This window comes from Camelus ferus, chromosome 8 (assembly GCF_009834535.1).
Source record: "Camelus ferus isolate YT-003-E chromosome 8, BCGSAC_Cfer_1.0, whole genome shotgun sequence".
NCBI classification, from domain to species: domain Eukaryota; kingdom Metazoa; phylum Chordata; class Mammalia; order Artiodactyla; family Camelidae; genus Camelus; species Camelus ferus.
The window spans coordinates 67450834-67472171 of NC_045703.1; the positions used below are offsets into that span (position 1 = coordinate 67450834).

Below are 21338 nucleotides of genomic sequence, written 5' to 3' on the forward strand. Positions count from 1 at the left end.
TGTGGCTGCTTTCATGCTATAATAGTGGAGCTGAATAGTTGTGACAGAGAACACAAAGCCTAAAATATTTACTATCTGGCCTTAATAGAGAGTGTGTAGACCTTTGCTCTGGATGAAGAAAGTGTGTCTGAGATTAAATGACCTCCAAAGTCAAAGAGCTAAGAAGAGGCAGGGACTAGATTCTAACTCAGATGCCTGGAGCCCTCTCTGCTACCAGGTCCACTGGGAGAGTTTCCTGGGATAGGCTTGCATTTTTTGTGATGTGCGCCAAGGGGTCTTTTGTACACAGTATCCCTGAGAAGGGCCTGCTGAAATAAATCTATAATGACTAATTCAATTCTTAGGAGCAATGAGTTCACACACTACTATAAATAGAGGAATAGGATGGGGCATGAAAACACTGAAGGGATATTTTATAATTCATCGTCATAAGTTTGACACCCCATTAAAAATACACAAACACCAACTGGGATAGTTGATAAAGTCTGTCAATAACCATTGGAATAAAATGAAAGATTTTCAAAAAAACAACATCACATAGATGCAATGCTGATTTATGTGAATGTTATATTCACAGAAAATTAGTTTTAAAAATGAAAGAGAAAAAAGTAAAATGAATGAATACAGTTTTCATAAAAAAGACACACTTATCATATCTATTTTTCCTTGATAATGCGTTCAATATCCCCGTCCGCCTTTACTTTTTCAGCCCCTGACTGCTGCCTCTGCCTTTCTGTAGTATCCAGTCTCCAAGATGACTTTCAGTCACCCTCACCTTTTGGCATTCATGATTTGGGGAGCTTCCTACCATATTTTATGTAAGTGTTGGCCTGTGTGACCAATAGAATATGACCAAAGTGATGGTATCTAAGGCTTTGTCATAGAAGGCATTGCAACTTCTGTCTTGGTTTCCTGGATTGCTTGCTCTGGGGGAGATCCTGTCACCATGCTATAAGGATACTCAAGGAGCCCTGTGGAAAGACCCCCATAGAAAGGAACTAAAGCCTCCCACCATCAGCCACACCAACTTGCTAGCCATGTGAGTGAGCACCTTGGAAGCAGATCAGCCCCAGTCAAACCTTCAGATGACTGCAACCTGGGTTCACACTCGACTGTAACCTTAGGAGAGACACTGAGCCAGAACCTCTCTGTTTACACACAAAGAGTGTGAGATAATAAATGCTTATTGCTATCAAGTTTTGGGGTAATTTGTTAAGTTGCAATAGATAACTAATGTCCATTTCTGCCATACTGGGTCAAAAGACTTATGGCAGTGTAGGCTGGCAGGTCAGAATGAAGGGTTAGCAATGAAACAAAGGACAAAGAAAGAGGCTAGGTTAGAAGTCAAATGAAGTTTAGAGGAGGGAAATAAAAGGCAGAATGTGTGACAATTATATGGCCCAGATTTTTCAGGGCCAGTAAGTTCAAGTTCACTGTTCTGATAACAATAACAATAGTAGTTTTTACTGAACCCTTACTAGGCGCTAGACACTGTGGTGGTAAACCTAAGCACCCTTTCTTTAAGGGACCATGGTTCTGATTTCCTGGTTCAGAAAATATGCACCTTAGAAGAAGGGAAGAGGAAAAGGGAGGGAGTAGTAGGCACGAGGGATAAAAGCTGGACAGCAGGGGATGTTGAAAATAAGATTATATGAAAAATCTATATATGCACATGGAACTTGGAAAACTTGACAATGTTAAGGGGGGAGGGTGTAGCGCAAGTGGTAGAGCGCATGCTTAGCACACACAAGGTCTTGGGTTCATTCTCCGGGACCTCCTCTAAAGAATAAATAAATAAGCCTAATTACATCCTTCCCAAAACAAAAACAAAACTTGATGAGGTAAGGGAGAAGTGTTGGAGAGATACATGTGTGTGTTGTAGAGCTAAGAGATGCTCTTCTTCTTTTCCCTATTTATTTTTTCATTGATAATTTTTATTGGGTAAATTGATATGCTTTTCTTATTCTTTTTTTTTTTTAATGGAGGTACTGGAAATTGAACCCAGGACTGCATGCATGCCAAGCATGCACTCTACCAATGAGCTATACCCTCCCTACTAGGAAAATAGACATTTTATATTGGGTTTTCTTACACAAAGTCTTAGGCTATGTCTTCATTTAGTCAAGTTGCTGAGGGTTCTCCAACAGTGGTTCTTTTTTGATTTCCCTTTTGTTCTTGTTTTTTATTGAAGTATAGTTGGTTTACAATGTTGTGTTTCTGGTGTACAGCATAGCGATTCAGTTCTGTGTATGTATATTCTTTTCATATTTTTTCATTTTAGGTTATTACAAGCTATTGAATATAGTTCCCTGTGTTACACAGTAGATCCTTGTTGTTAATTTTTCCTCATTTCACTTAGTTTTTCCTTTTGTTGGATAAATACCTAGGTACAGTGAGCTGTCACTGTTCTGGCCCTGGGATCCAGCATGAGCAAAACAGAGGTTTTCTTTTTCACTGGATGGTGTCACCAAATACCCAGCCAGCGCACCAGAAACCTGGGACTCAGCCTAACTCCTCTCTCTCCCACCTCCGAGCTAGTCCCCAGGATTCTGATGAGTGTGGACTTCTTCCTTCTCCGTTCCCACTGCTGCTGCCTTCACGGCAACACGCATCATCCTTCCCTGGAGGGTCAGTTGCCTGGCGCTGCTCTAACAAAGTACCACAACCTGGGTGGCTTAGAGCAACTGAAGTTTATTGCCACACAGGTCTGGAGGCCAGAAGTCCGAGATCAAGGGGTTGGCAGGACCATGCTCCATCTGAAGGCTCTTGGGAAGGGTCTGTCCTAGGCTTCTCTCCTGGGAGCTCCTTGGCTGGTGGCAGCACGGCTCCAGTCTTCACTTGGCACTCTCCTTGGGTGCGTGTCTGCCTCTTCACATGCTGTTCTCTCTATAAGGACACCTGTCATATTGGATTAGGGGCCCACCCTACTCCAGAATGACCTCATCTCAACTAATTGCATCTGCAACAATTCTGTTTCCAAATAAGGTCACATTCTGGGTTACTGAGGACTGAGACTTTAACATCTTTTTGAGGGATAAAATTTACCCCATAAGACCTGGGCTGTGGCACAGCCTTTCAACCTCTAGTAATTCCCCCTCACACGAGCCCCACACCCGTCCTTCACGCGAGTGGTCAGTGTGGTCTGGCTAAAATAAAAGTCTGATCATGTGGCTACTCAGCTAAAGATTCTCCCTAGTTTCCCTTCTGTTAGCAAAGCACAAAGTTCCTTAAAACCTGGCCTGAGCCTTCCTCACTAGTGCTGCCTGCCCCGCCCCCCCCCCGCCCCCCATTCCTTTACTCTCATCCGTGTTCTGGCTACATCTGCTCAGATCGTCTCCTTTGGGAATCCCTCTGATTCTTCCAGATTGAGTTAGTCTTAGAGGGTATTCTGTCTCCCTTAATTCCCTGCAGGCAATTACCTTCCAACTTATCACACTGTGTAGTATATCTTTGGTTTCTTGACTCTCTTCTCAAATCTGTGAGTCCCTTGAGGCAGGTACCATGCCTTCTTTGCATCCCTAGTGCCACGTATAGTATCAATTAAGACGTAAATATTCACTATGTGTTTGTTCAGTTAACTTTACTGTCTTCTCATGGAATTATGCCTTCGGTGGAGAGTGAGCAGAGAAGAAAAAGATGGTGGTCCAATATTCAATATCTTGTAGTAACCTATAATGAAAAAGAATAGGAAAAGGAATACAGGTAGGTATATGTATGACTGAAACATGACGCTGTACACCAGAAATTGACACAACATTGTAAACTGACTATTCTTCAATTAAAAAAAAAAAGATGGTGGTCCAATGAGTCACCTTGTTCCTGGTACAATTTTTTGAGAGAACTCACTCAGAGAAGACTTGCTAATACAGACCTGGTGTTTGTATTTATCCACGAGCTCCTGACCCTCCAAGTAGAGACGTTACACACTAAGGAAACCACAGCACATATCCTGAGTCAGATGACGGTTTGTTTCAAAGGTCACCATTTCCCATCTTCTCACTTCCATGAGGTTATCTTTCTTCCTAGTAGGAGAACTTAAACAACGAATGTCTCTAATTAATCTGTGGACTTTTTCCTTCCAAGCACCAGCCTACAGTGACATTCTTGCTGGAGTTGCCACAATGCAGCTGCCACCGATCAGTCTCATATGTGCACCTCTTAAGGGGCTCCACATACTTCTCAAGGGGACCTCTGCAGGCACTTTCTCTTCCTTCACGGCTCCTATGAATCCCCTCAGTGTTCTTTCCATGTCTCTGCTGCTTTTCTGGCCTGTTCTCTCTTCCTCATAAATAAGGTGCTCCCCAAGGGGGCAATTTGCATATTCCAAACATGGCCACACCTTGATATCTGTCCCCTTCCACTTGCTCTTCTAATCATGTGACTGACCCTCTTCCATTGAGAACAGGGTTCCTCCCCCTGAATCTGGGCGGGGCCTCGTGACTGCCCTGACCACTCTTGTAGGACAAAACGGTGTTATCGACTTCCAAGATGAGCCCACTGCTCTCCCTCTTCTCTCTCTCTCTGTTTGACTAGGATCCCAGCTACAACGTTTAAAGGAGCTCAGGTCACATGTAAAGGCCACATGCAAGGCATTCCAGCTAAGGTCTCAGCCGACAGCCAGCACCACTGTCAGATGTGGGAGTGAGTAAACCTCCAGAGGACTCCAGCCCTGAGCCCTCGGATCTTTTAGCTGAGGACCATAACTCACGGGGCCGAAAGAAGCCATTCTTCTTGGGCTCTTTCTGAGTTCTTGACACACAGAAACTCTTGAGAATTAATAAATGAAGCTTGTTATTTTAAGTCACTAAGTTTGAGAGTAGTTTATTACATGCCGGCAGATCACTTAATATACCAAGAATCTCTTTTGTTGTCTCCCTGGGCTATTTCATTCACTTTGCTGGTGTCCAGTTACCCCTCCCATCATCAATGCACCTGTCTTTGCAAATGGCTCCCCTGTAATTACTTCCAGTTCTGACTTCTTGTCCCTGTTTAGTGTTGGACTGCCTGCTGCCTCGAGTACCTCCTCTTTGATATTCCTCAGACTCATTATTGCACAGAAAGACATGGCATCCTTCTTCTCAAATTCATTTTGCTTCTTCTGGTTCCTCTTTCTGTTCTTGGCAGCACCAACTTTCCAATCTAGAAACTTTAATCATCACTGATGCCTTCTCTTCTGTTTGTCGTGTCCAACCAGTTGTCAAGTGTTGCCTTGTGTTGTCAGTTGGTACGCATTTGGCTGCAAGTAACATAAAAGCCAACTAAACATGGTGTAGCAGTCTGGGTCCAATCAGAGAATAGAAAAGAGGACATTCAATATTATTAACTATGACCAAAGAGCAACTATATGATATAAAGGAACTGTATATAATATTCTCCCTGTGTAGTAGTAAGACCCAATTTCTACTCTGGGCCAAGTGTTAACCAGGTGGGAACTGAGTGTTTCTGAGGAAGGGCAAAAGAGTTTCTACTTTTTCTTTTGTCACCTTAACTCTGATGCTTTTATTAAAGCAGTTTCCAGTTCATCCTGTACCTGGATGGATTTTCCTGAAGTGTAACTGTGAACAAACACACACACACACACTCTCTCTCCCTCTCTCCCTCTCTCTCTCTCTCTCTCTCCCTCTCTCTCTCTCTCTCTCTCTCTCTCTCTCCCTCTCTCCAAATCTTCCAATGACAAGGAAGTTTCCAATGATGAGAAGTTAAAATTATGGGCTTTCATACCAGATCAGATCATTCACATCAAAGCTCTTAGTAATTGCATGAACTTGGGAAAGGTATTTAATTTCTTTATGCCTGAATTTCTCATCTTTTAAATGAGGATGGGATTACTATGCTCAGAAGATTGCTATAAAGAGTAAATTATATAATGCAGGAATGGTTTTGGACACATAGTGAGTCTTTAGTAATTATTATTTTGTCAGCCATTATTGTTCCTCACTTTATATCCAACTAAATCTAAGTTTCCAAGGTGATCATTTAAGATCCTGTAGGAGCTGACCCTAATACAATTTTTCTGAACTTTTACTCAAATGGAATGTCTCCCCTACTAAACCATGAATGACTCGAGGGAAGGATCATATTCCATAAGCCCAGGATTTAGCACAATCTTTGGCCAAAGTCATTTCTGTCTGTTCCCATGTGGTTTTGACTCCAAGCAAAAGGCCTTGCTCGTTACACAGCTTCTATCTTTTCCTACCCATGCCTTGCTCTTGCAGTTCACCTTGTCTGCAGTGTCGTCTCTCCATCTCCCTCCACCCCCATCCTTCCAGGTGCAAAAGCTATTTCTTCACGATGGGATCTCTTTCCCAACTCTCGTCTGAAAAAATGGTAAACCTATAGAAAAGTTGAAAGAAGAGTACAAGAGCACTGATACACTCTTTACCTACATTTACTAACTGTTGCTATTTTTGATATCTGCTTTCTATCTATATATGTATCCTTTATTTTTTCTGACCCTTTTAGAAGTTACAGACATTATGACATTTTACGTTCAACATGTATCACCTAAGAATAAGAATGTTCTCCTACGTAATCACAATATCATTATGACACTCAAGAAATTTACCATTGATTTGCTAATACTATCTACCATCCAGTTTTTGCCTTGGGAAACAGATTATTTTATTTATCACCATAGGAATCAAGAAATGCCCAAAAGGAATGACAATGTGCCTTGAGGGACTCCCAGTAAAGTTATGCTATTCTCTGGGTGGTCAGAAGTTTCTGGAATTTTGTTGTATGTTTCAGTCTGAATTTCAGAGAGACATCTGAGCACCACCAGTTTGAAAGCTCGTGGTTTATGCTCCAGAGGGGCACCCAGTATCTTTACCTGAAGCTATCATTGCTCTAGATACCAAACAGGGACATCCACAGCAACAGCATGTACCTGTCCTGAGTCTGTCACCTGAGCTTGCATTTCCAAAGCCAGGCCAAGTGTCAGGTGCAAGAAGATTGGACCTTCACAGTGGTGTAGTGGTTGGAGCAACTGGATTCCAAGCCTGGATCTGTCCTTTTATTTGAGAGGTATATTCGTGTACACGGACTGCTGTAAAAATGTTAAAAAGCTAATTTTAACTGAGTCAATTTTTAAAGATCTTATTGGCTTTTTTCAATGACTCATGAATCAGGCAGCATCCAATCTAGCAGAGAGAAAGCAGCTCTGAAGAACTGCATGAAATAAAAGACTTTTATAGGCAGAAGGGAGCAGGAATGAGGAAGTTATACAAGCAAAAACTGGATTGGTTGTGACAAGGTTAATTTCTTTAAGGGGGCGGTTTATCAGGCAGATGACCTCCCTAGTGCTGACCAGGGGATTTCTGATTGATTGGTTTAAGATTCCACTCTTGGGAGATACTGAAACTATAGTTAAGTCTCAATTTGGTGCCTTGGGGGCTTAGCATAAGTGACTCCACTTTGGGCCTGTTGTCTTATTTTTAATACTAAGTACCACGAACTGAGTGGCTTAGAACAACAGAAATGTATTGTTGTGAAATTCTGGAGGCCAGAAGTCCAAAATGAAAGTGTCAGCAGGGCTCTGCTCTCTCTGAGGCTCTAGGGGAGAATTTCTTCCTTGCCTTTGTCCTGGCTTCCGGAGTTGCGGGCCATCCTGGGCATTCCTTGGCTTGCAGATGCATCACTCTTCCATCCTCGCATGGCTGTCTTCACCCTGTGTGTCTCTACTCCACTTCTTACAAGGACACCAGTCATATTGGACTGAGCCCACCCTCCTGTGATATGATCTAATGACAACAAATTACTTCTACAACAGCTGTATTTTCAAATAAGGTCACATTCCAAAGTAATGGGGATTAGTACTTCAACATGTCTTTTTAAAGGACATACTACAACCCAACATATGGGGTCTTGTGCTAACATCTCTAAATCTGTTTCCTCTAAAGTTTGCTGCAAAATTTAAAAGAAATATAGGAGAGTTATGCCTTCTACCATTTGACTTTACAGTTTCCAATATACAGTTTATATTCAGGTTTTCCCAGTTACCCTCAAGTGTCCTTTACGCCTTCCTTTTTTGGGGTCTGGGCTCCAATTGAAGGTCATGCATCACATTTTGTTGTCTTGCCTCTTTATTCTCCTTTAATTCAGGATAGTGGTGAGACAGGAGGGAAGGGGGCAGGGCACAACAGTTAAAAGAATGACACAGCAATTGAGGATACAAGAAAAACTGATTAGAACCAATTATGCCCGAGATGGCAGAAGATTTGACTTCCTTGACCTTGACCTTGAGTTTCATTATACACTCATTGTAATATATTAGTATGCTAGATGACACACCCACAGGTTTCACTAAAGTTCTGAGGTTGACTATAAAAGGCTGAAATGTGGGCGGTGGCCCAATTTCTGGAAATCCCACCCCTTCCCCAAAATAGTTGGAATCATCCTCACACTTGTTAGCCTATGAAATTACCCAGTGCATAAAAACTAATCACTCCTGCATACCAACCCCTCCCCCACCTCTGCACCCACCACTGGCACTGCCCCCATCACTCAGGCCCCTCTCAATTTCTGAGAAGTTCCTCCATTCAGTCTATGGAATGTGTATCTCTCTAAATAAACTACCTTTCACTTTACTATGGCTTGCTATTGAACTCCTTTCTGCATGAAGCCAAGGACCCTTGCTTCCCTCGCTTGGTGGCCTATCCCAGGAACTTGTCCAGGACGAGACACCTGGGACATGACCATTCTCTGGCTCCCTTTTCCTGCAGCAGCAGTTCTCACACTTTCATGCGTATGAGTCTCCTGGAAAGCTTATTGAAACAATATCCTGGGTCACATCTCCAAAGATTTTGAGTCCATAGGTTGAAGTGGGGCCCAAGAATTGGCATTTCTAACAAGCAGGCAGGTGAAGTCAAAGCTGCTGGTCCAAACCCCACACTTTTGAGAACCACTGATCTACAACAAGGGTTGGCCAACTTTTGCTGTTGAGGCCAGATGGCAAAATGCTTTAGGCTCTTGGGGCTTGGTTGCAACCAGTCAATTCTGCTGTTGTAGGCAAAGCAGCCAGCGGCAAGCCATTCCAATAAAACTTTATTTACAAAACAGTTTCCTGGCCAGACTTGGCCTTAGTCTGCTGTTTACTCTCGCTTTTTTGGGGGGAGGAGGGTAGGGAGGAGGTCTTTTAGAGCACTGACATTTTCAAATTATCCAGTTCAGTTTTCCCGTACAGTGTTTCACAATCTGGATTTGGTTATTTTATTTTGATTACATTTAGATTAAATATCTTTGCAAGAACACCACAAAAGTGATATTGTGCACTGCAGGGGGAAATTGTGAAAGACTGTGAAATGAACCAAATATATTATTGGGTAACTTTGGTGGAAAGCTAGGTGCCATCTAATATAGTCTTGTGGGTTATCTAATTCTATGAGGCTCTGTGCCTTTTACTGACTTTGAGCTATTTTACAGCTCTATAAATTGTGAAATACCGATGATAATGGTTATGATTCTTGTCTTCACAAATGCAAATCCAGTTCCTTGGACATCCATTTGATCTACGGATATTGACCAATCCTCCATCTATTAGGCAATTTAACTTCAACATTCCTGACTGTGCTTGTCTGTGTTGGATTCTCTTGGGATTCTCTTTTGAACTAGTTGTAATGCGTTACTGGTTCTCAAATTAATGAGTTAAGTAGTACCTTTGACATATGATCATTTTACATCTGCATCTGAGTCATGATTACACTCTCTTTTAAATATTGTCCTTTAGCAGTATTTTTCATTGCATCACTTTAGGAAACAGAAGATGTTAGTTTTTCCAAATATTGGTGATAAGAGTTTTGATCACTTGATTAAGGTGGTTCTATCAGACCTTTCCATTGTAAAAATATGTTCTTCCTTCATTAGGGAAATATCCTTCTAGGTATTGTGAATATTCTGGTTTGGAATTATTTTTCACATGATGGTTTTAGTTTCCACTGAATAGCATTGCCTGTATCCGTTGTAACATCGGAGTTGCAAAATATGACCCTTTCTTGATGGCCACAGTTGGACATCTGAGTACTCCCTTTGAGCCACTACAACACTTTTCCTTTCTTGGGCCATATTCCTCTTTGGCAATATAGCATAGCGGCTAAGCCACAGGCCCTGGGACTGGCTTGGGCTTAAACCTTGGCTTCTCCAATTACTAGCCGTATGACTTGCAAACTATTTAATTTCTCTGTGCCACACTTTCCTTATCTGTAAAATGGGTGCTTATAAAGATACCTCTCTTATAGGATTGTGTTAGGATTAAATGAGCTAAATCAAAGCACCAGAACTGTGCCAGGCACATAACTACTGCTTAGTAAATGTTAGCTATTATTGTGTGTGTTTGAATTCCTGCTTTGCTGCAACACAGTGGCTTTGGGTAAGTTACCTAACATCTCTGTGCCTGTTCCTCATCTATAGCAAAGTCCCCAGATTCATGCTTGTTAAATAGTAGTACAGTGTCTTCTGTGGAGTAAGTATTTTTAAAAAGATAAGCTGTTACCAATGTAACTATTCTGTATAATAATATTATTCTATATAAGGTAAACTTTTTGAGCCCATCTCTTTTCAGATTTACCCTCTTGCTTTCACTGTGCCTAGCTCAAAGCCATTCACACAGCATAGGTTTAACAAAATATTTGAATAGAGGGATTAATAAAGCTTTGCTGAGTGGCACTCACTTGACAGTTACACTTTTTACCTCCTTTATAGTTCAAGTCCCTACATTTGTGCCGCCTTCCTTATTGTAGGAAGCACATGCTTGGGAAATAAAATTGCCACAGAAGACTGTGAGAGGCTCTGCTGGGGAATAGTTGGAAAACTCCGCGCAGCGCCTCCGCAGGGCAAGAAAAGTAGGTTCCCCAAGCAGCACGGCTGTGCGTTCACGGTGGCATTCACAGCTTGGCACTTAAGTCTAAACCTTCTTTTTCCCCGCCCCCCGTATATCGGTCGAAAGTGGGAAACGGTGACTCCAAGTTGGGAAGCACCCACATCGCGACCCAGAGTGCGCGCTGGGAGAAACGGAGGCGGGGGCCGGGTCCCCGCGGTGACGGCCGCCAGGACACAGGCCTTCAAGCCGCACCTGCGCCCGCGCGCCCGCCGCGCCCGCCGCGCGCGCGGCTTCCTGCCCCGCGCGAGCGGCGCTCACGTGACCGGGCCTGGGCGGAGCCGGGCGGGCGGGGATCACCTGAACAAGGGAGTCATGTGAGCGGGGCGGGGGAGGGGGCGGTGCCGGGCAGCAGTCACGTGACCGGTTCCGGGGCCGCCGAGCCCAGACGAGCCGCGCGCCCCTTCGGCTCCAGCTCCGCTCCCGCTCCTCTCGCGCTCGTGTCTTCCTCCGTCTCCGCCCTGGCGGCTCAACCATGTCCCGGACGCGGCCCCCGGCAGCCGCGCGCCGCTAGCCCCGCGCCCGCCGCGCAGCCCGGCCCCGACGCGATGGGGGCCGCCGCCGGCCGGAGCGCCCACCTGGGGCCGGCACTCGCCGGCCGCCCGCGGGGCTCCCTGCTCCTGCTGCAGCTGCTGCTACTGGTCTGGGCCGCCGGGGCCGTGGGGACCCAGGGCGCCGAGTTTCCAGAGCTGTGCAGGTGGGTGGCTCGCCAGGACGCAGTCTTCGCTCCTGGTACCCTGGCGCGCGGCAGGCGGGGTAGGGGGCCGGGGGCCCTGGGAGGAGGGGCGGGGGTCTCGGAGTCGCCTCTGGTCCGCCCTCCCCCGAGGGAAAGTTGCCCGCGTAGTGGCGAAGGGTGAGAGATTGGGGGTCGTGCGCGCTGGTCGGGGGCGCGGGGGACCGGGCGTCCTGGCGCTGGCCGGGGTCCGCCGCCGGGCCACTTGTGGCTGTCAACTAAGTCCAGGGCGGCTTTGTGTGCGAGCGGCCGGCCGCCGCGACCCGCCCGGTGACATACTGCGGGCAGCCTCACGCCCAGCGCCTGCAAAACTTGGAGGACGCAGGAACTACAGCTTTGCTTTGTTCCCACTCCACGTTTTCCTCAAAGTTCCAGCAGCGGGGCTTTGGAAGGGCCCCTCAGTGTGGAAAGACTCACCCGCACGGATGACCATGGAGTTGGGGGGTTTGGGTTTCATTTGCTGATTGATTCCCTACATGTGGGTTTTCCATTTTCACTTTGAAGTAGCTTTTTTGCAGAAGGTGACTTTTTCTTTTTCTTTTTCTTTTTGGATGAGGGGAGTGGAGGGAGGTCATCCAGTATTGGTTTTCAATTCTTCACCCTTCACTTCTCCAAGCCTAACTTCCTGTCTGGTTGCTCACATGATGTCATTGTCTCCGGGTGGACTATTCTAGTGGAGTCTTTTGCTCTGGGAACCATGATTGTATCATCACTCGTCCCAGTGAGGGCTGTGAGGGTCCTGCCGTCGCTGGAAATCCCCGTATTGGGGAACTACCAATTCTGAGAATTTTCTGACCAACCTTCTCTGGACTGTTCGGGATGATGGATAATCCAGCTTTTATTTATTTTTAAAATTTCGGTTAAAAAAAAAAGATGAAAAGTTCTGAAAGACTAGTGAACAGTCAGCAGTTACCCCTGGTGCTAGTAAGGTACTTCTCAGGATGAAGTTTAGCGCAGTCTGAGCTGAATTTTGAGTTTGTGTTGGGGTTTTTGGGTTCTTATTCTTTCCTTGCATCAGAGATGGGAGTATTAGCACCCCTGAGTTCAGACCTTGCAGAAATTGTTATTCTGAGGAGAGCGAGGCTGAACTCACAATGGAACGGAAAAGGCCCATATTCTTCCTTTTCCCTTTCTTGGGAAGGGGTAGGAGGGCAGGATACTTCTCATTCCTTTATAGGCCAGTTAGCTGCCGTTAGACACATAGTTACTTACATAAGCCCCCTGTTAAGAGAAAGAAGGGCAGCAACTAACACAAGGTCAGACTGCAAGTGACCTTTAATGGAGGAACTCTTGGAGTAATGGCCGCTGTGACCAAACGCATCTGTGAGAAATTCGCTCAGCTGGGCCAGTGTTGTTGAAGTCTTGGTGGTGTTAGCAAATTGGCATTCATTTCTTAATAGTTAAGGTTAAAGTTGGCCTCAAGGGCAGACCCTTTCTCTGTGGCTGCTCGAGGAGGCCCTCAGTTTTGTGTTAGGGGTTGTCATCACAGCGCCTGGAACTTGGTTCATGAACTTCATCTCAAGGTTGAATGCGGCCTCTTGGTCCAGTAGGAAATGGCCGTTGTGTGTTTAAGCACGTCCTCCTCATGGTCACGTGCGGGCATAACTTAGCAAATGCTAGACCGTCTTCCGAGGGGGATATGCATTTAGTGTGTGCCCTCTGTGGTCTTAGGACAGCGTTAAACTTGGTGTGTGTGTTCTTTCTGCCAGCTTTCCTCAGAACCGCAGTCCCCAGCCAGTTCACAGCTGGGCCTGTGCACATTTCTTTCCCATTATTGCTCTGTGGTTTCGCACTGAGACTTCTCCAGAGCCACTTTTAATCTCTCTTTTAAACCCACTACCTGCACAGTGAAATTCTTTGTTACTGTTTCAAGTGGATACCTTGTCTTAAGTTCTTAAGACCTTTTTTTTTTTTCTGGGGGCGGGGGTGTTAAAAAATCTGTGTACTTAAATGAGATAACACTGGTTAAAAGTTCCTTAACTCTAGCATGTATTTCAATGGGATTGCGAGCTGATCATTTTTTAAAATCCAGTATGAAAACTTGTGCCAAGCAGCACCAAAACAGGACGTGTTAAGCTGCCTTCTCACTGTCTCCCTGGTGTCCGTTTGTAAGTAACTCCCCCAGGTCTCCCTGGGAGTATGGCAGGTCGACTTCTGCTGTGACTTTGTGCGGCTTGCCTAGGTGGCAGTCCCCGGTAGACACAAGGTCACATTCTGACTGTTTATGAATTGGTTGCTCATAACGAGGAACACATTTTTACATTGAGGACCCTCCTGTTCACTGTGGTTTGGTGCCTGGGACAGTTTCCAGACACCCATCGCCTCAGCCGTGGGACTGGACTGCCCAGACACCATACAGCTTCAGCCAGAGGGCCCTGGGAGCGCATTCTCATGGTCGCGGGACGGGGGAGCTGGATTTCCAGGGAAACAACCTCTCCTCCCCGAGCCCAGCTCTCTAGAACCCGGGAGCGCTCCTTTCTCCTGCAGCCCCTTAGGACCAGCAGGAGGGAGGTCCAGGCCTGCTTCCGGGGAGCCGGCAGGGCCTCTGTGAGCCCTCGGTGGGGGCAAAGCTTCGGGCTGAGCTGCGGCTCTGACCACTCCGGGGGTGGGGGTGGTGGGCAGAGGTGCCGTCCTTGGTGCAGTTAGTTATTGAGGGGGATGGAGGAAACGGCCGGGCAAATAGTTCAGCCGCAGTTTAACACATTTGTGCCCACGGAAGAGCAGGTCTCTGCGAGTGGAGCGCTGAAAAGCAAGGACAAAGGCAAGTTTCCCAGAGTGCATGTGGCTCTCCCAGCACTTTAGGTAAGTTGCTACTGGTTCTTTGGAGAGCCTCAGTCGTGTGTTTCTGAAGCTTCATGAGGATCACTGCCCCTGTGCTGCGGAAGAAGTTGGTGATTCTAAATCACTCAGCGCTTTCTCGGGAGGTGGTGCGTAGTAGAAAGCACTGGATTCCAGAGGCCAGTGGGACTGGTTGAGGTCCTGGGGCCCAAAGGAGTGTCATGGTGGTGAGGGACATCCAAAGGTCAGTGGGACAGGACCTGCGAGAACAAAGGCAAGGCAGAGGCCAGGCCATGCAGAGTCACCAAAAGTGACCAAAGGCCCTCCACTTGTCCACAGCTTTACTCTTGACTGAGTTACACTTTGTAAAAGGCCATCTTACATATTTGTGTAATAGGTGAGTTTCCATCCTTTTTTTAGGTGTTAATAACATTCTTAGTGAGTGAGGTCTTGACAGTTTGTCCTGGTTATAAAATAACACACTGGGCTGGCTTGATTTAGGTAGTTCAGTACTTTAACATTTTTTCAGAACAGTTGTATAAATACTGGAAAGTTTTTTATTATATTGAGGACAAGAGAATAATGAAGCCAACTGGGAGATGAGGTTGGTTTAGTTGCTGTCTCTAAGGAGATTCCACCCCCAACCCTGTGATTTTTTTTTCCCTGAGGAACAGTGCTTAATATGCCTAATTTGAGCCACATATTGAACCTGGACCACATCCATTTGTGTGTATAGATTTCTTGCAACAATAAGTATGTGTAGCCCAAGATTGTTAATTATGGGCACATTAGACTATGTGCTTTAATTCTAAGAACAGCATCCTGACAAAGTCCCAGGAAATGAATTCCTGATTGGGTTTCATATCTTTTATCGGTCTTTCACAGAGGGATTTTTGAAGGATGAGGTTGAGGAAAATGGTTTAGATGTCTTGCCTTTCTTTTGATCCTGGCATATTAAAACTGTTGTGCTGGGCAGAGGAAATTCACGAGGGTCACCGAACTGGGGCCAGTGCAGAAAGTAGCTCGTGGCTTTGGAGATACTGTTTTCTTTCTTTTTCTTTCCTTTTGTATTTTTTTTGTTCCCAGCCCTGAGACCTTTGGCAGTGTCCCCACTGGTCATGGATAAGGTGGTATGAGGAGGTGGAGGTGGTTAGATTGTCCACCTATGGGTCCTTTGTGTTTTCCTCAGAGCTGACTCCTGACCAGTGAGGGACAGAGGCCTGAATTCATGCTAATGGTGTCTCCTCACCTTTACTCCTGGCAAGGTGACACAGGGTTCATTTATTCTCCAGGTACTCCTTAGGCATTTCTTAAGCAGAGGGGAAAACTGGGAGAGGCCAGAGCTGGAATGGAGACACCACAAAGTGGACAGCACACTGGGATCCGGGAGACTGCTGGCCACCACTGCTCTCCCCAGGGGGCCGCAACACTGAACAGTGTCCCAATTTTAGATAATGTGTAATCTTAGTTTTGATTTTTGCTAATTTTAAATAATGTATAATCTTAGTTTTGAGTTTCTGTTTGATCCAAGACTACTCTAGATGTTACTGGTTTTTGGCTACTTATTACCAAAGCTATTGTGAATATTTGGTTAAGATTTTGTGTGGACATGTGCCTTTTTATTTTTATTTGTTCGATAAACACCTAGGAGTGGGGTTGGTCAATGAATGGGGAGTGAGTGGTAACTTCACGGGAGCTATCAAACTGTATTCGGAAGCGGTTGTCCACTCTGATGTCCCACCAGCAGTGTGAGAGGTCAGGTTCTACATCCTTGTTGATAGTGATCTTATCAGTATTTTAGTTGTATCCCTCGTAGTGGATTTGTCTCGGTATCTCAGTGTGGTTTTAGTTTTCACGTCCCTGCTGACTCATGGTGTTGAACATCTTTTCTTGAATTTATTGGGGTGCCTAATGGTGTTGAACAGTTTTCATGTGCTCATCGCCCATTTGGATCTTTTGTTGTGATTCTTAAAAAAAATTTTTTGCCCCTCATCCGTTAACACTTTTTTGGGGATCATCTTCCTGAATTTTAAGAGTTCTTTATGTGTTCTTAGTCAGGTCCTTTCTTGGGTATATAAGATACGTATTTTCCCCCAGTCTTTGGCTTGCTTTTTTATTTTCTTAATATGTCCTTTAAAGAACAGGTATTTTTAAGTTTCGATGAACTTTAATTCATCTTTTTTTTTTTTTTTTAATGGTTTGTGTTTTTTTTTGTAGCCTAAGAAATCTGTGCCTATCCCAGGGTTTTTCAGCCTCAGCAGTACTGACATTTGGCCTGGATAAATCTTTGTTGTGGGGCTGTCCTGTGCGTTGTGGGGTGTGAAGCAGCACCCCTGGCTGCTTCTACCCTTTAGATACCAGGAGCGCATCTCCCTGCCCCCCGTCAGTTGTAACAAACAAAGATGTCTTCAGGTATTTTAAGTGATCCCTGTGGGGCACAATTACCTCCAGTTGAGACCCACGCTGAGGTCAGAAATTTTTTCTCCTGTGTTTGCTTCTAGAAGTTTCACAGTTTTAACTTTATGTTTAACCCTATGATCAATTCTGCAAGTTAATTTTTATGTATCCTGTGAGGAAGGGGTGAAAGGTTCCCCCCCATTAACATATCTATTCCTGTTTACTAGTGTTTTATGTAGGGGGCTTGCGACTGTTTTTAAGTGAGCTCAGGCTGTAATTTTCTTTGCTGTACTATTCTTGGCTGAATTTTTTTTAAATTTTTATTTTAAAAAATTCTCATTTAGGCCCCCCCTTTTTTTTTTAATGGAGATACTGGACCTCATGTATGCTAAGCACATGCTCTCCCACTGAGCTATAGCCACCCATCTTGGCTGAGTTTATTATGAAGAATGCTTGCTTTGTGGAAAGAGCTAGTTAGCTTTTAGTATTTTATATTCAGTGGAACAGGATGGACAATTGCTCTTCCTTAAATTTTGGTAGAATGCATTAGTAAAACTATCTGGGCCTGGTGCCTTTGTGGAGTTAAATTGTAGTGGAAGAGGAGTTTTACTTATGGTTCCAGTTTCATTTACTTTATTTTGAATAAATTTGACTTATTTTGAATGAATACATTTGATTTAGTACTTTTTCTTGAGTCAATTTTGGTAATCTGTTTTTTCCCAGGAAATTGTCATTGTGATTACATATTCATGTATGAATGTGTAGCAAGCTACTTTTACGCTTTGGAAAATACTTCTTTTATTTGTAGGTAAATTAAAAAACATTCCTGATGTTTATTTCCTTTTTTCCCCCTTAATCATATTTATTAAAATTTTATTTACTTTTTTTAGTCTTTTCAAAAGAACTGGCATTTTATTTTATTCATCATCTCTGTCACCGTTGATTTTTGATTTGATTGATTTCTGCTCTTTATTGCTAACTTCTCCCTCATTTTTCTTTTTCTAGTTTGAGTTGAGAGCTTAGATCTTTTATTTTAAATCTTACACAACTAAGAGATGAGTTTAAGGCAGTGTGTTTCTTTGTCCTGAGTACTGCACTACTCAAAAATTTTGATACATAGCTTTTTCATCCTTCAGTTCTAAATATTTCCTTCTTGTACCCAAAAGTTCTATTTCAACTTCCTTGACCCACTAATTCTTTAAAATCTTTTCCCCCGTTAAGTGGATTTTTCCCCCATTGTGGGCAGTAAATGTGGTGAAACTTACTGGCATTTCCCTTGTGGCTTAGCACCTGGTCAAGTTGGTAGTGTTCTTTGTGTTCAGAAAAAATGTTCTCTGTTTGGGTCAACGTTTCATGAATTGTGCTGTTCAGCTTTTCTTTATCCTAACTTATTCTTTGTCCTGCTTGGCTTGTCTTTTATACTTTGTATCTGGCTACCACTTTGGGCAGGGTTGCAGAAGAATGTCTCTGTCCTGTCTCCCAGCTTAGGAGTTCTGTTGTTCATAAGCTCTTCTACTTTTTTTTTTTTTAATTTTGCCAAAGTCTGTAGTTGACGTATATTCACAGCTGCCTGTTCTTTCTTCATGGATGTCACAGCTTTCATCGTCCCTTGGAAGATGTGCTGTAAAGTTCTGCTCTGGTTGCTCTATTAATTCTCTTTCCTTGGGCCCAGTTCCTTTGTTGGCATTTGTCATCTCATTTTCATGGTGTTGGTGCCCTGGTGACGACTGGTGACTCTGGACTGTGCTCTTTGCAGTCGATCTCCTCTGGGACATTTTTTGCCTCTCTTTGTGCAGCTGTGCAGGAAAGAGCTGAAAGCAGTTGTTGGAGCTCGGCTGTAAATTGTTTGGGGGGAGACCGGGGGATGGGCAGGGCGTTCCTTTGGCTGGTGTGTCTCTGTGGCTGGTCTTAGGTGCTTTTCTGTCCTCCCGAGTATCACTCCCAGCCCTGTTCCTGCTCCGAGACAGCTGCTAAGCCCCTGTTGATTGCGATTGGCAGAGTACAGCATGTTCTGCCTGCAGCTGGAGGCAGGAGAGCTGGATTATTGAGTTGGCTGTGGCAAATCGCATCTTTTCTCCGGATCTGTTTCCTCCCCAGGAGAGGTGGGAGTGGAGTTCTGGAAGACCCTGTCCTGCTTTTGAATCTGCACTCCTCCTTCCTCAGTAAGGCCTCAGGCCACTTACTGCTCTGCTGAGGTTTTAGAATTTCCCTTTCTGTCAGTGCAGGGTGCTCTCATGTTTTTAGGGTGGTATGAGAATCAGAGTGTGTAAGTGCCTGCCCATCCTCAGTGTTTCTAAGTGGCAGTGGTGGCAGCGATTGCTTTCTATGTATAAGTTAGAGTCTGCATTAGGTCAGTGGTATTTTTAGCTTGTTACTCTGCACCCCTGGGTTCTCCACTGGGGCCTAGGAGTTTCAGCCTCAAGCAGAGGGCATGTGTTCTTTATGTTCTATACAATGGCACTCCACCATAAGAGTCCTTTTGCAAAAGAAATGTTTCCATCATGTAAAAAAGTTTTAAAGCCACCGGACTAAGTGATTCTCAGGGTCCACTTTGCATCCAGCGTGCTGCGGTTCTGCGGTAATGTGTCCTTCAGGCTCCCTGCAGCTCTGAGTGGCAGATAGCCTCACCCCAGGAGGAGCCACATGGTAGGAGGTGTGGGCTCCGCGAGGGTGCCAGGTGCCACGTGTCGGGCCGGCCCTGGGCCCTTTCCTGCTGTTCTCTTGGCATCGCCCTCCTTCCTGTGGCAGCTGCAGTGGTCCACCGTCCCGGGAAGAGGAGAGAGCCTCCTTGTTCATCTTTTGTCGGGGTCACGAAGCCCCAGAGGACTGAGACCGCACTAGGCTTCCCTGGAGGGGGCGGGGGCCGGATTCCAGGGGCCTGTTGTGGGTGGGGGCTGGGACAGGAATGCGGCCCCATGGGGTGGGTGTGGGAGTGCCGGGTAAGCTCCACTCTGCCTACAACTTAGAAAACAGCTGCCCCCGGCGGGGTTTTGAGGTGCCCGAAGCCGCGCGTCACCAGCCTATTTCTGTCTCCCTGTTTAGCAGCTGGGGCTGGGGTGGGGGGTGGGGGTGGAGCAGGTCGGGTGCATCCTGCGCAGCAGCAGGGTGCGGGGCTGGGAGCCCAGCCCCTCCAGTTCCCCAGAGCATGAGATTTGCCCTTCAGATCGGCCAGAGACCTTTGGTGGGAGTTTTCTGTTGCCTTTTGTGTTGCTTTCAGATCCCCCCAGAGCAGCAGTCCTTCCATAAACATATGGGGGCAGCTTCCCCCGGGGTGGGAAGCAGATTCCTGCAAGGGTCACCGTTCACTGGGGGCCCGGGGAGCGGTAGGAAGTCAGAGAGATCGTGACAGTATCAGTTTTAGTTCTGTTTTGGGATATGAAGGGGTCAGGGGAAGACTGAGGAATGTGGAAACAGCGAAAAGTGGCCTTTCCGGGTGGGCGGCCTGGGAGGACAGTTTAGGAGCCGTCATTCCCATCTGAGCCTTCGCGCTTTGGGGTTGTAAATACTCTCCGCGCGTCCGTGTGTGCTGTAATAAAGCATGCGGAGCGGGAGTATGCGCAGGGAGCTCACTCAGGAGGAGCTTGACCACTGGATTTTGATTGTGTGTAAAATTAGTTCATTGCCATGTTTGAATATCTCTGTTCTCAAACCAGTTTTACACTAAAAAAAAAAAATTTTTTTTTAATGGAGCTACTGGGGATGGAACCCAGGACCTCATTCATGCTGAGTATGCGCCCTACCACTGAGCTATTCCCAGTCCCTCAGTTACACATTTTAAAACATTGTTTTGTACTGAAAACAGCTCCCCAGCCCTCCCTGCTCCTTGCCTGTGGTCTGCAAATAGAAACCCAAACCGCCAGCATGGAAGGGCTGAAGAACTGGGTTCCTAGAACTGACAAGGGTGCGTCTCCACTGAGTCACCCTCTTTGTTCCTCCGAGGCTGCTCCACCTGTTGGCCGTCAAAGTGTTACTCACCACAGACAAAGTGAGAAGCCAGTGCGGCTCTCTCTTCTGCCTTTTTAGAGTTGATCCTTTAGAGGAGGCGTGTGAGTTGGTGGCTTTGGTTGATGTACTGAGGCTGGGAAGAGGAGCAGTGGGGAGGTGCTGTTTTGTACAGGGTGCACCGTCCCAGGGTCTTTCTGGAGGCAGAGACCATGAAGGAAGTGAGGGCATCACCTGTGCATCTAACTGGGGGAAGAGTGTTCGAGGCAGAGGGACCCATGGGTCAGATGCTCTGGCAGGAAGCAAGACTGGGAAGTGGTACAGGGGCCGCTGTGGCCGCAGAGGCAAGAGCCAGGGAGAGGGTGGTTGGAGAATTATCTAGTAATGACTCTGGCTTTAATTCTGAGGGAACCTGGGAGGATTTTAATCAGAGGATTGACCTCGGGTGGGGATGGCCTGAGGGAGGATGCTTTCGATTGTGGGAGGCACCCTGACTAGGTCAGGAGTTACAACAGTTTGAACCAGGGTTGTGGCAGTGGGTCTGGTGAAAAGTGACCTGATTCTGGGTATTTTGAATACGGAGCTGATAGGATTTGTTGATGATTGGATTTGGGATGT

At 45.7% G+C, this 21338-nt stretch overlaps 1 protein-coding gene across 1 annotated transcript in view; it reads left to right on the top strand.

The window, feature by feature from the left end:
- Nucleotides 1-11227: 11227 nt before the first annotated feature.
- IGF2R (insulin like growth factor 2 receptor) overlaps nucleotides 11228-21338 on the top strand; it is a 96021-nt gene continuing 85910 nt past the window's right edge. Inside the window, exon 1 of the mRNA XM_032485291.1 lies at nucleotides 11228-11567. Coding sequence (XP_032341182.1) covers nucleotides 11419-11567 — 149 coding nt within the window. The 5' untranslated portion in view covers nucleotides 11228-11418. The remainder of the gene's footprint in view (nucleotides 11568-21338) is intronic.